Source organism: Arachis stenosperma, chromosome 6, assembly GCF_014773155.1.
Source record: "Arachis stenosperma cultivar V10309 chromosome 6, arast.V10309.gnm1.PFL2, whole genome shotgun sequence".
In the NCBI taxonomy this organism is placed as follows: Eukaryota; Viridiplantae; Streptophyta; class Magnoliopsida; order Fabales; family Fabaceae; genus Arachis; species Arachis stenosperma.
Window position 1 is genome coordinate 132,319,839 of NC_080382.1, and position 13,995 is coordinate 132,333,833.

Sequence of the window (13,995 nt, forward strand, 5' to 3'; positions counted from 1 at the left end):
TTATCATAACCACCCATGCATCCACAATGGCGGCAATCACACTTTAATTTTGGAGTTCATTCTTTTTTCCATCCTTATGGCAGCAATCACTCTAGAAAAGATCAAGAGCGAGATCGTTGATTTGGTATATATGTATATTCTCTACCTCTCCTGCAATTTCAATGTTGTTTTTGCTGTTTTCACTGCAAAAAACTCATTAAGTACTAGCGAATTTATTAACGAAATTACGAAAAAAATTTACTAGTAAATTTGTTATCGTTAAATCTAATCATGGTAAATTTCTTGCCAGAAACTAGTTATTGTCAGATTTAGTAATTTGAAGATAATTTATAGTGGAATTAGCGGTAGATTCTATATTAAATAATTGGCGAAATTATGGAGGTGGTTACTATCGAATAATTTTCGATGGTAACTTTAGAGCTATATATTCTTGTTTCGCGCCTTATTCCAGTAAATTCGATAACATATTATTTTATATTTATTAAATTAAATTTTATCAACGGATTAATCAACAGTAATCATCGTAATTTTTTTTAAACTGTTAGAACCCGATATACCATTATAAATATGTCAACAATTAATAGTAAAATTCAAATTAGTAAAAATCAAGTAGTATTTTTAATAAAAAAAGTCAACTATATATAATGTTAAATAACAAATGTATAGAATAAAAAATCAAAGAGGTAAATAATGTCAAATAAAGAAAAACAAAACTCTAATCACTACGGTCCAGATAATCGTCGTTGTCGTCATCTCTCTGGTTATGCAATGTAATAATATAACAATCTAAGTAAAGTTTAAACATATAACAATCTAATTAAACTATACTAAAGTTACCCTTATTCGGATTTATCATTTTTTTCTTTGATTCATCCTCCTCTTCCAAGATAACTTCCTGATCATTGAACTCGTCTTCTTCTTCTTCATCTCCGTCCCCTCTTCCAAGGTTGTTACTATAGCATGTCATGTGAGGGATAGAACTCATTAATGCATACACTTTTTTTAGCCTAGAGAATAGGGGCAAGTAGTATATATCCTTTAGTTTGGAACTCTTTTTAATCTCCGTTTACCAATCTATTCTCTCTCTACTTGATACCTCGGTTCATCACAAAATTTACAAGCAGTGAGGTCTACATCACCCTTGTAATATAGCGTACAACTATTCAAGCAACAATCAATTTTTTTCAAATTTAGACCTAATTTTAAAGCTATCTTTTTTTTCTCATAATGGCTCTAGGGGATGCCAATAGTCCTGTGTGGCAGTAATTCGTTACAAAGAATAGCCTACTTATCAAAAGACTCTTGGGTACGATTTGACTGACACTTAATACTCATCATTCTAACACAAATAGATATTTCAAGTGAATGCACCGCTCAAACAGCGGTTGTGTAGCAAATTCTAACATATCATAAAATTTCTTTGCCTTTGGGTTAGGCTCTTCTTCAATATTTTCCATATCATACATTAACACTGATTGCATCAAATACATCTCGTTCTGTTTTACTTGGTTACCCTCCCAATTCACCTATTCTGTGTTCACTTCTCTAACCACCCGAACCCTCCTTGATTGACGCTCAGATCTATTAGAGTTCGGTGTAGACCGATTGATTCTATACTCATTAACTTCTTTGTGTTTAATCTACACCTAATATCCATTCTTAAACTATTACGGTAAAGATGGAGGGTTATATCCGAAGGTCCTAACTACTTAGTCAGCCGACACTTATAGTACGGACACCTAAATACGCCTTGAGACCTAAACGGTTCCATGTTGAAGACATACGCAATAAACTGATCAATCCCTCCAAAGAACTCAGGTTTTAACCTCCCGGTTGACTGTTATCCCTATCAATCGTACATCTACAAACAATGATTTGAAATTATTTTGCAACAAACAATCTAGAATTTAACCAATAACAACTTATTAAAGTTTTTAGAAAATTTGACAGAATTTTGTCCATAATTAAAATTTTCTACCAAATGTAATTTTTTCACAAACCAAACATGTTTTTAAATTATTTTAACAAAAATTTGACAGAGTTTTTCCTCAATTTATAGAACTCCACCAAAAAAAAATTATCAATTTTCATAGAGAAAACTGTTGTAGGCATAAATTAAAACAAACATAAATTCAATAAAATATCAAATCCTAGCCGTTCTAGTGCACATCCCCTTATTACTTCACAATTTTTCAGCAAATAAGGATTTCGAGAAAGTGCCACAAGGCAACCTTCTCCCACTTTCATTCTAAAACTCTATCCTAGAAAAAGTAAATCCAACACAAAACCTAAAATAATTTAAAATATTTAGAGATAGAAAACTAACCTGAGTATTGCACGAACAACCCAAGTATATATCAATGTGAATAACCCACGATTAGGATTTTTTAAACAAAAAAGGATGATAGAAGAGGAAAAGAGAGGAGGAAAACCTAGATACCTAGAGGAGGGAGGAGAGAGGCAGTTTTGGTGACACAAGAATTCAAGCGATGTAAGAAGTTCTAGCTGAGTCCATGCAGTTGTTGGAGGGTATTGGTGGTGGCCGGCGCTGTCGAAGGTTAGCCAGAGGGGTTGTCGAAGGTAATGCACGGGAGAGAGAAAGAGAAAGGAAAAAGGAATAGAGAAGGAAGTTGTTTCGAAAATTGAGGGGGGAGAGGGTGCGCGTTTTGAATTTAGGGCAAGCTTACTATCGGATTACTGGCAGATAAATCCAACGATAACGTATTATGCATTACCAAAACACAGCATTCCACTAGTTAGGCTTACCCCGGTAAATCAGACGTTACTTTTCATGCCTATTTTTTTGTTTCCTCCAATTATTACCAACAAATTTATTGTCGAAAACGAAAATCTCTCTACAAGAAAAACGTTGAGTACCATCGGATTCACCATCAGAAACAATCAGACAGTATAAATCTCGCCAGTAAATATTTACCGTTGCATTCATTTCATCTGACGGTAATTACCGTCAAATTTTACGACGGATTACTAGCTCAGAAAACCAATTTGTTACTGGCAAATTTTTTCAACAATAATATTAACGCAAAAACATGTTGTTTCGCGCCATGTTACCGTCGGATTATTCCTATGGTAATTACGACAGTAAATCAATTTTTTTTTGGAATTTGAAATAAATGGTCAATTTTAATTTTAAATTTAATTTTTTTAGTGGTCAATTCATAAATAATATAATGTGCAAATTAAATAAAAATCAAGTACTCCAAATAAATGTATGAAACAATAAAACAAAAAACCTAATATCTACATATCTAGGTATTGGTCATCCTCATCGTCAGTTCCATGGTCCTGAGTCAGCGGTGCAGGAGGAGGTGACGATGTCCTTGTGCTACCAGGGACCATGCCAGCGACGCACGTCTGGACTTGGTACACCTCCATCTAAGCCTCTATACGTTGCATCCACTCTAGCGACTCCCTAAATTCTAGCCATAGCTCATCCATAGATGTCATGCGGGTGAGGATCTCCTGATACCTTTTCCGATAATCGTTAAGCTACTGAGCCTACCGGTGAAGGCTGCGCTGGAGCTCCTGCACCTAGAGCCTCAAATCCACGCCTTCCTCGGGTTGGATGGCTCGACTAATGCCGGAGCCTGACGATGGCCTCAATGTCAAGGTGCGAAGGCTGCTGGCAAAGAACGACCCCATCCTCTATACGCGGTTCTTGTACGGGGCTGAGGCAGTCTTGTGCCCAATCGTATGGGGTCGACGACTGAGGCCGCAGATCCATCGGCGGCGTCCTCCCCACTTTGCTAAGGTTGCTGAGACTGCTGAGTCACGGCGTCTAGTCTCTGTGTGTAGGACTTCTTAGCAATTAACACAAGTTACTATGATTAGTAAGACACATATATAGTTAATCTCTAATAATTTTGTAGCAGAAGATAACAAGATGTATGTTTACTCACATAATGGTCCTGAAATTTCTGATCAACAAATCTCACTTTGTTTTTCTTTAGCGTGTGGGTGTACTTGAACATCTCCGCCTATGTGGCCTCGCAGTCCAACAACTTCGACTACACCAGTTGTATCGAAATACAAAATTATTAGAATGCCTAGTAATGATATGCAATGCAGATAACATAACGAAGTTATTAACAATATTAAAGGAACTGCATACCAGCCTGGCCTTTGTCTTCATGAAGGTCACCGAGCTACCGGTGTACTTGGACAACCTAGTCGACACCCTATTAGCTCAGTTGGTGAGACGCCAATGCCTGAATCCCACATCAGTCTCCCAGTGAGCTAACATGCCCTTCTTTACCTTTGATCGGAGCTAGCGCATCTGCTGGTCCCTCCCACGATGAACATCATGCTGGAGCCGCTAACCCGTCCTATAGTCAAATATCTTCCGAATGGCTAAGTCGTGCTCAGCATCCCAAATAAAGTGCAACTGTAACAAAGAAGCTTTAAATTTAGGTAAAGAAGATATAGAAGATATAAATTAGCTAAAAAAGCTTAAAACAGAAACAATGAAAGTAATTACCGCCCATTTCTCAAACTAGCATTGCCTAGTTTTAGCAAGGATCTTCGTGTAGCTGGGCAGGGCTGGTTGTACATCTACTTGATGACATTCGTCATCTCTTGAGTACATGCGTTCGGGTTCGGTAAAAGCCTAACAACAGCTCACAAACAAGAATCAACCCTAATCATTAAATCTAGAAAATAGGAATCAGGAATTATAATCATGAAAACTAGAAAATAATAACCAGCAATTCAAATCAACCTAAATCCACTAAGCAGGAATCAGGTTTCAGAAACTTTCAGCAATAACAGGAATCATAATCATGAAAACTAGAAAACAATAACCAACAATCCAAATCATGTAAACTAGAAAACAATAATCAGCAATCGAAATCAACCTAAATCTACTAAACAAGAATCATGTTTTAGAAACTTTCAGCAATAACAGGAATCATAATCATGAAAACTAAAAAATAATAACTAGCAATTAACAGTTAAATCAACTAAATTAGAAATAACTCAGGCACTTTTAGCGATAACCATAAACAGAAAATACATGATCATTTAACGTGTTAATTATCCCGTGCCGCCATTAGGCCAAATGCGCAACCATGTGGTGGGAGGTGGTGGAGGGGCATCAGCTGCTGCCTCACTTCTGTGACTCCAGAACTACGGCATCCGTCGTCGTCGTGGATGCGGGCTGCTGAGTGGTCGGAGGCGACATCGCCACCGCGGACGGAGGCACGTAGTTAGGGTTAGGGACCATGATGAACGGTTGGTCTGCTATACGCACAACCTATGGCGTCAAGGACATGGTCGGAGTAGAGGGAGAGGATCTAGAAGTCCCGGGGGTACTGAAAAAATCCTCTCTCTACCCCAACCATGACCAGCAGCCTGATCTGCAATACCTCTTCCTGTCGACATGTCTGCAAATAACAGTCATCAACGCAACAATTAACATAATTAGATAATTTCAAACACTTCAACAATTCAAGACCTAATGTATCGAATTCGAATCTAATCTAACTTAATCAACCTATATCCACTAAGATTAGAAAACTAACCTTGAACTAACTTTGAAACTAATTCAAAATTAAAAATAAAATTCGAATCAAATCTAAACTAAATTAAACTAAAATTAAACAATTCACAAACAATCCCAACAATAATTTCTCAGCAAAACAGTCATCAATGCAACAATTAACACAATTAAACAATTCCAAATACTTCAACAATTATATTCAAGACCTAATATATTGAATCTAATCTAACTTAATCAACCTAAATTCACTAATATATTAATAACATAACAAACACCAACAAATAATATCATAAGAAGAAACTCAAGAAATAACAAATAATTTTAAAAGTATTTCAATTTAGTAAATAAAAAAAAGAAAAATTACCTAATGTTTTAGTTTCAAATAATTAAATTAAAATGAATAAGTATTTTGGCTAGTAAATTTATTAAACAATAATTACTCTAAATTAATTCAACAACAAACCCAAAATCAATCCTAACTAAATCCAAGTCACTCTAAACTAATTTAAACCATAAATTGTATCTAAAATTAACCTAATTTAACAAAATTAATATATTAACCTATATGAAACCTTGATAAGAGTCTAAATACTCTATTCTAATTTAATTAACCTATATTAAACTATCATATTAATCTAATTTACTCTTGAATAAAAAAATAAAAAATTGTTCTTATAAAACATGAACTTTGTTCATCACTAACATGATTTTAATTTTTTCAATTTCACTGAAAATCTTATAAAAATTTTGACAGAATCTCCTCTAACATTAGGATTTTTTTCACCTTTCAAGAGTTTCATCATATCAAATATCCATCAACCCTTCTCAATTAGTTAATTTTGTCAATCATTATTAACATAACATACAAACAGTTCAATTATTATTAATGCAGTTAGAAATTTTTTTACAATTTCAGCAGCAGAAATCAGCAAATAGCTCAATAATCCAATATTTTTCAGCAATCTCAGAGTCTAATCTAACATATTCTAACCTATCCTAACCACCTAAATCTACTAAAATAGAAAATTAAAGTAACTAAACTCTACTAACTAATTAATTAACTTGATATAACAGAATTTGAAATAAACGAAGTTCAAACAAAATACCTTGAATGCAGAACAAGAGAAAATGGAGAGGATCGGAGGGGTTGAGGGGCGTTGCAGCAGCGGTGGCAAGAAACCCACTAGGCGACGGTAGAAGCGTAGGAGGCGGCGGCAACGTTTGCGATAGCGACAACGAAGGAGGTTGATGGAGAGGAGAGAGGAGAAGGTTAGAGAGTGTGGGAAGGTGTGAGGTTAGAGAGAGAGGGGAAGGTGAGAAGTTTGAAAGAGAAAGAGAGAAAGAGTGAATTTGAAATGAAGGGGGAGGGGTTTGCGCGCTAATTTAGGGCACGGTCACCGTCGAATTTACCGGTGGATATTTTCGACGGTAACGCGATGCGGATTACCAAAACACAGCATTCTATTAAACGTGTCTACCATTGAATCTTTCCGACGGTAAAGTTTGGCACCTATTTGTCGTGGTTTCCCGCCGAAAGTTACCAGCGTATTTACCGTCAGAAGCGACTATTCGCTGGTAATCATTTGATATGACGAATTCCTCATCAAACCCGTCGCTAAATCCGATTATAATTATCGCCGATAAATACGACGGTAAATCCGATGGTACTCATCGTTTTTCTTGTAGTGTTCGCCAATAATACTTTAACTTGACGAATTTATTGTCTCAATCGCCAATAAATACGACGCAAATGTACGACGCTAAATCCGACAAAAAAATCCGATGGTATTCAGTGTTTTTCTTGTAGTGTTCTTATCCACTGCCGACACCGATTCACGTTGTCTCCATGCATTTTGCATGTCCCAACCTGTCTTCTTCATTCCAACTCCTTGACCAACTTTCCCCCTCCTTCTGCTCTGCACATCCCCAAATTGCCTCCAATTGCACTCAGGGCGCCGCCATTTTATATTGGCTCGTGGCGCTTCTTACAGTGTCATGGCACATCGCTTCGGGATTTACCGACCCGAGTCCTGCCGCAGTTTTTCGCGGTCTTCGTGACTAGTAAAGTAGGGCACCTTTTCGAGCTATGCACCGATTCGAAGAAGGTTGGGGTGGGTTTTGGCATTTTGCGATTGGATAATTTCGCGATTGGAAGTGAAATTTTGGGTGAAGATAGTTCAACATTGGTAGATTCTAAGGGTGTGTGTGGTTGGGGGAATTATAAATAATTCCTAGGAATTTAAAGATGGAAATATTATCTATTCATGTTTGGTTCAAAGTTTGAAAAGATGTTTTCAAGCAAGTTTGATTCCAGGAAATCAAAATACTATCATTTCAATTCCTACCTTTCCCTTGGGTATATGTAATTTTTATGGGAATGGAATCTTTATAACAAAGTAATACTTAAACCACCCACACCCTAAAGGTAGGTTCTTGGATGTGTTAAGAAAATTTGTGTTGGTGGCTACTGGTGATGGTGGATGGGTAGATGGTAGTGATGGTGATGACAGTGAAAATAGTGAGATTAGAAGATGAAATTAAGTTAAGGTTAAAATTGAAAAAGAAAAAATTGACTGACAATGAACTGTCAAAAAATTAATAATAAAGATAAAATTAAAATTATTTCAAATGTTAAAAATAAAACTAAATCGCCATATTAAATATTAAAAATAATTTTAAAAATATTAAAGACAACAAAAAAACTTTATCTTTAACCAACTTTAACTGACTAGAAAATCTTGCTCATGAAATTGGAAATGCTTAAGCACTTCAATATAAAAACTGAATTTTATGTCTAGAAGAAGTAGGAGTCTAGAAGCATACTTCCGTTGATAGATACTCTGTAGAGACCGATCCAGACTTTTTGCCCAGGGAAGATGGAGAAATAGTTCCTTTCAGAAAAGAAGGTTCCAACTTCCAAGTTCTGCTCTCTATGATTGTATATTCATGTGTGTCTTCTGTATATACGGCAGGGTAAGAGGAGAAATTTAGTGGTACATATGATTATTGTGATTATAATAAGTATGAAATTTTGATAAATTAAAAAAAATATAATTAAAATTTAAATTATATTTTTTATTATTTGAGATTTTTTTTAATTTGATACATAAAATTAAAGATACATTTGTTTCACTATTTGAAAAATATTTCTAGTTTAACAAATAAAAAATAAAAAGTATTTCAAGTAGTAAAAAGTTATAACTTTAATTTTAGCTATATGTTTTAAGTTTTTTTAAATTTTATAATTAGTATAATAATTTAATTTTGATGCATGATTATTAGTATAAAATATTTTATATTTGTATATAATTATATAATGTCATATTAATAAAAATATTTTTGTACATTAGTTATGTGAATAATTATTCAACTACTATACAGATATAATTAAATAATTATATAAAAAATTTATATTATTAATATATTAAAATTAAATTTTTATTATAATTATTATCGTAAATAGTTATTATTGAATTAACCATTGTAAAAATTAAATAATATACGTATAACATTAAATAATAAACTTATTAATGATATAAAAGTTTCTTTCTATTATTTCTTTTAGAAATTTAATTATATAGATCAATTAATTAGAAAAGCCTCTTCTTGAATAAAATAAAATGAAAAAAATAAAAATAAAAATTAAACCACTAAGATTCTGTATAGCCCACAATTCAGTTAAGTTAAGATAGCAGTCCGCATTGACTATACGTGGGGCCATTTCTTTTTTTATGTACGTATTTGGCTTGTCTGATTATATTACTTTTAGTTTCTCAATAAAAAAAATTGAATGGTATTTATTATTTGGTTTTTAATTGTTATTTGTCGAAAGTTTATAATTTAGTATATCATGAATAAAGTATTATATATATAAAAATTAATTATTAAATTAGTTATTATTTATTTATGTATAAATATATATTATTTAATTTATTTTTAATGCGTATTTAAAATTTTATTATATATTTTATAATTATTTGATTTAATAATTAAATTTTTATTTTCAGCTAACATTGTATCATGAAATATATATTGAAATGTGTATCTAACACGTCACACGTAACACCCTTTTTCACGGCTCACGCTTTCTCATATAATAAGAATCATTTATAGTCTTAAAGTATGGATCATGTACTATATAAATGTATAGGTCTATTACTTTTATTTAATTAGAAAAATAGAGCGAATAAATTAAATATGAAATTTATATCTTAAAGATATAAAAATTATGATTAAATAATATTAGGTGATTAATTAATTTTTTGTAATTGTTTTTTATTTATATTAATACTATCTAACTGTACTCCTTATTTTTTATACTAAAATATTGATTCACTATTATTTTTAATTCTAATATATTATATCATGAATAATATTTTCTAATAGTTTATGTTATGAAATAAATATATATAAATAATTATTTATCTAACAATATTTTTAAACTTACAACATATTTTGTTTTTATTTTATCGCTTTTTAATCTGATTTAAGGAAAAAACTTTAATTTCTTCTGGTACTTTGAAGTTCATTCGATAACTTATCAATATAAAAATAGTTTATAAAGAAAAATTAGTAAGATGAGTATTAAACTTCATTTTATATTACCTTAAAAGTTTTACAAAAACAATTATATAATTACACTTGAGTATAATTTTGTTTTATATTACCAAGATATATTAAATTAATGACTAAAAATTTTATCAAAATGAAAAAATTTGGTGCTCCAAAGTGTAAATATGTTTATAAGAAAAAAAAAAACATTTATTCCTCAAAATGCCATCATGTATATATAATTTTTTGGAGAAAAAAATTCAAACACAATTTTCACTAATTTTTTTAGATTAGAATTTCAATTTAAATTTTAACATTTTTTATATTATAATTTTAAATTAGTTGATATATTTTAAAAATTTTTACTAAATAAACTAATTTTACAATTTAAATGTTATTATAATTTTATATTTTACGTATTTAATTTACGTTTTTAATTTTACATAAAATCTCAAACTTTTCAACCTTTTTGAAAACATGGGAGAAGAACAAGCGGCGGGAGGGGTGGTTAGTTATCAGTCAGGAAAGAAAGTCTGACATGGTGGTTAATATTAAAATATAAAGTAATGTAATTTCTTTAGTTCTAATATGCTTTCATAAAACATCCCCACTTCACTCACCTAAGAGTTCTTGTATAACAAAATCATTCATTGTTGAACATCTTTTCTTATATATAATTTTCTAGATATTCTCAATTATACATTTTACAGTATACCTTTCTTAGAAAAAAGGAAAATATATCCTTTAAAAAGTGGTGCAAGTATATATATAAAATTTCTAAAAGGTAAATTCTAGAATAACTATATTATAGAACTATATTTTAATATTTTAATAATATATTTTTAAATAATATTTTTTAAAAAATATTATTTAATAATAAAAGATATTACTCTAATTTTGATAATATGTTTTAAAATATTATAACTACTGTAACCACGGTAGTAATATAACTATATTAAACTAACTCTTTTTAAAATAATTAAAAAAACTACATAGAAATTGCTTTTATATAACACAACATATTAACATAGTTGGAGAGTTGGGGTTTCCAAATTCCAATATATTAAGAGTAAAAGTACATCCAGTAGACAAATTAAAATTTTATTCAGTATACAAAGGTCAATATTATTCTCACAACAACATGTCTCATTATTTTCATATATATATATATATTTCATATGCCTGTAGGCTGTATAGAACCCCATATATATACACACACAAACCCTCCTTCATCTTAACAAGTACCATAAAATACGAGAAACCCTAAAATAAGAGGGATATGAAAATTCATATAACATAACAGACACACACACATATATATATATATATATATATAAGATTGATCATTAAGATAATAATGATCACATATGGTTACCACCTCCTCTGTGAAATCCAGCATCCCCAGCACAAGGATCATTGTTCCAAGGAGATGGATAATAATAAGCACTAGGAGATTGATGAGAAAAAGTGGAAGAAGCTTCACCAATTCTTCTCCCATCTTGCAAAGTTGTCATCTCATTACAGGTATAGCGGATCAAATCTGCATTTGTGGCATCAAGTTCCTTTTGGAGCCTAATCACCTGCCGCTGGAGCACTGAAATGGCCCCAACGCAGCCGTAGACCGGATCCTTGATTCGCGCCTCCGCCTCGTACGCCAGAGAGTTCACGGCGTCCTCCCTCTGATGGGGTTGCACCTCATTCAGAAGCTTGCTCACGTTGCTTGCCCCAAATATCTTGTGAACGTTCGCGAACTTTTGAGGCTCTTCCGGTGGGAAATACGGCGCGAAGATGCAATCCGGCATGCATTTCCTTCTCAAGAACTTGCAGGCAGCGCAGGGTGAATTCGAATAGCTTGAAGACGCCATGATTGATGATGATGATTTTCTCTGCAAACGCAATTTTCTTTTATTTCTCCTAAATTATCTATCCTAAAAGTTTAAGGTTCAAACATACAAATGATTTTGTATCTAAACAAGTATACTATTCACAAAAACTAAACTATTTATTAAATCAAGTACATATATAGCATCGGTTATTAATGAATGTCATCAGTTAAATTCATAATAAAGTATAAAGGTTATCTAATTTCAATTTGGAAGTACAATATATAGTTTGGAACTAGGGTTAGTTTCTCAATTAAAAGCAAGGATAACAACACTTGGCTTATGCTATATATACCCAGCTGGTTTAATTTTCAAAAACATTTTAGCTTTTATGGCTAAAACAGTAGTCTTTATTATATTGATTATTATGAGTGTCATTCATTCATTCATAGATTTTTGGACTTCAATTTCTACCCGGAATCTTTTTCCTTGCTTTCATTTTCCCTCTACCTCTGGGACTGAAAGACAAGGTAATAGATAACATTAAATAGATACCAAAATATTCTATATATATATATATATACACATGTCTTGATTTCATCCATTCTAACAGTATATTTTTTTCTTGAATCTCTCTCTCTCTCTCTTCTCCAGTACCCCTAGCTAGCTAGGTCTAGCTTTCGGTTGCTATAGCCTATAAGTAGTTGAAGGTACAATAAAGAAAAGGTACACCTATAAATATGTGTGTGTGTGGGTATGTGAAGTTCTTAATATTCAAGTCTTAGCTTTCTTCAGCTGGATATAGAACATACATACATGCGTAAATCATTATTTCAGGGTTTCACACCCCTTTTAAAATCTTTCTAAACAAATTCAACACCACCCACCACCACCAGAATCATAAATCTAATATACAACTAGAAGAGGAAAAGAAAAAGGAAAGTGAAGAAATTAAAAGCATATATAATCGGAATAAAAAAAAAACTATACCTTGTAATAAAGCTAGGTTTAATTGAACAAATAGATCATTACCTTTTTTTTCGCCCTTGTTGTAGAAGCTCTTTCAAGATCTATATTCTTTTAATGATGAAAGTGAAAAAGAAGTCTGTGAAGAACACCCAGAGAATTCTTGGGGAATTTACTATTGGATGTGAGAGTTCAGAGGAGAAAAAGAAAAACCCTAGTTAGTTGCAGGACAAGATGAGAGAAACCCGCAAATACAATGACAAGAGACTAAGCAACAAGAGAGAATGGCGAGAAAAAGATTATTCTTTTCTATTATTTTTATTTTCTTCTTCCGGCGAGAGAAATTGAAAAGAAAGCAAAAGACAATGTGCAATAAATGGGGATACAAGGGTGAAAAAGAATGACTATGACGCAACCTTTGTAATAATATCGAACACTGTTTTCAGGAACTTACACACATTCATTTAAGTTTAACTGTAAGAATATGTCCCACTAATTATAATCGAGAACGGGCGAGAAACCAAATAGAATGGTCTTATAATTAAAATTGGTTTTATTTAGTATTTATTAATTATTATTATAATTAATATAATAATTCACAAATATTAATTAATTAAAATAATTTTAATTTTTTTAATCTTTTATAATATACCTCTATAAATTTAGACATGGCTACTAATGGTAGTTGAATGAAAATCAATAATAGGTTATTATTATTGAATAATATGTGTTATTTAATAAAGGGATAAGTATGATTTTGATTCCTAAAATTGAGGCTGAGAATCAAAATTGTCTTTTAAGTATGGTTTTGATCCCTAAAATTGAGGCTGAGAATCGAAACTGTCTTTTATCTAATTTTTTATTTAAAATCGTCCTCAACATTTTTTTTCGTATTAAAATCGTTCTTTTAATTTATTTCGGACAAAAATACCATCACCACTACCAACACCTTTACCACCACTACTATCACCACCACCACAAGCAAAAGCAGAAAGCATAAAAAATCAATAGAAGAACAAAACCAATAAAACCAAGAAGCAGAAGCAGAAATAAAAAACTCATAACAAGAACAAAACCAACAAAACCAGATTAGGAAATTAGAGATTATGATGAACAAATCTAGATTCAACAAATCAA

The 13,995-nt window shown here is 31.8% G+C and overlaps 1 protein-coding gene across 3 annotated transcripts; it reads right to left on the reverse strand.

Annotated features, from left to right (window-relative positions):
• Positions 1–11,178: 11,178 nt before the first annotated feature.
• On the reverse strand, positions 11,179–13,134 carry LOC130936051 (LOB domain-containing protein 25-like). Of its 3 annotated transcripts, none has more exons than XM_057866024.1 (2): positions 12,925–13,134; positions 11,179–11,955 (listed from the first exon to the last, which is right to left on the reverse strand). In XM_057866024.1, exon 2 carries the CDS (start codon positions 11,932–11,934, stop codon positions 11,431–11,433), a length of 504 nt encoding a protein of 167 aa, XP_057722007.1. In that variant the 5' UTR covers positions 11,935–11,955; positions 12,925–13,134; the 3' UTR covers positions 11,179–11,430. The 3 variants fall into 3 exon arrangements, with proteins under 3 accessions (XP_057722007.1, XP_057722008.1, XP_057722009.1); XM_057866025.1 differs by having other exon boundaries at positions 12,883–12,932; XM_057866026.1 differs by lacking the exon at positions 12,925–13,134 and adding an exon at positions 12,709–12,832.
• Between the last annotated feature and the right edge of the window lie 861 nt (positions 13,135–13,995).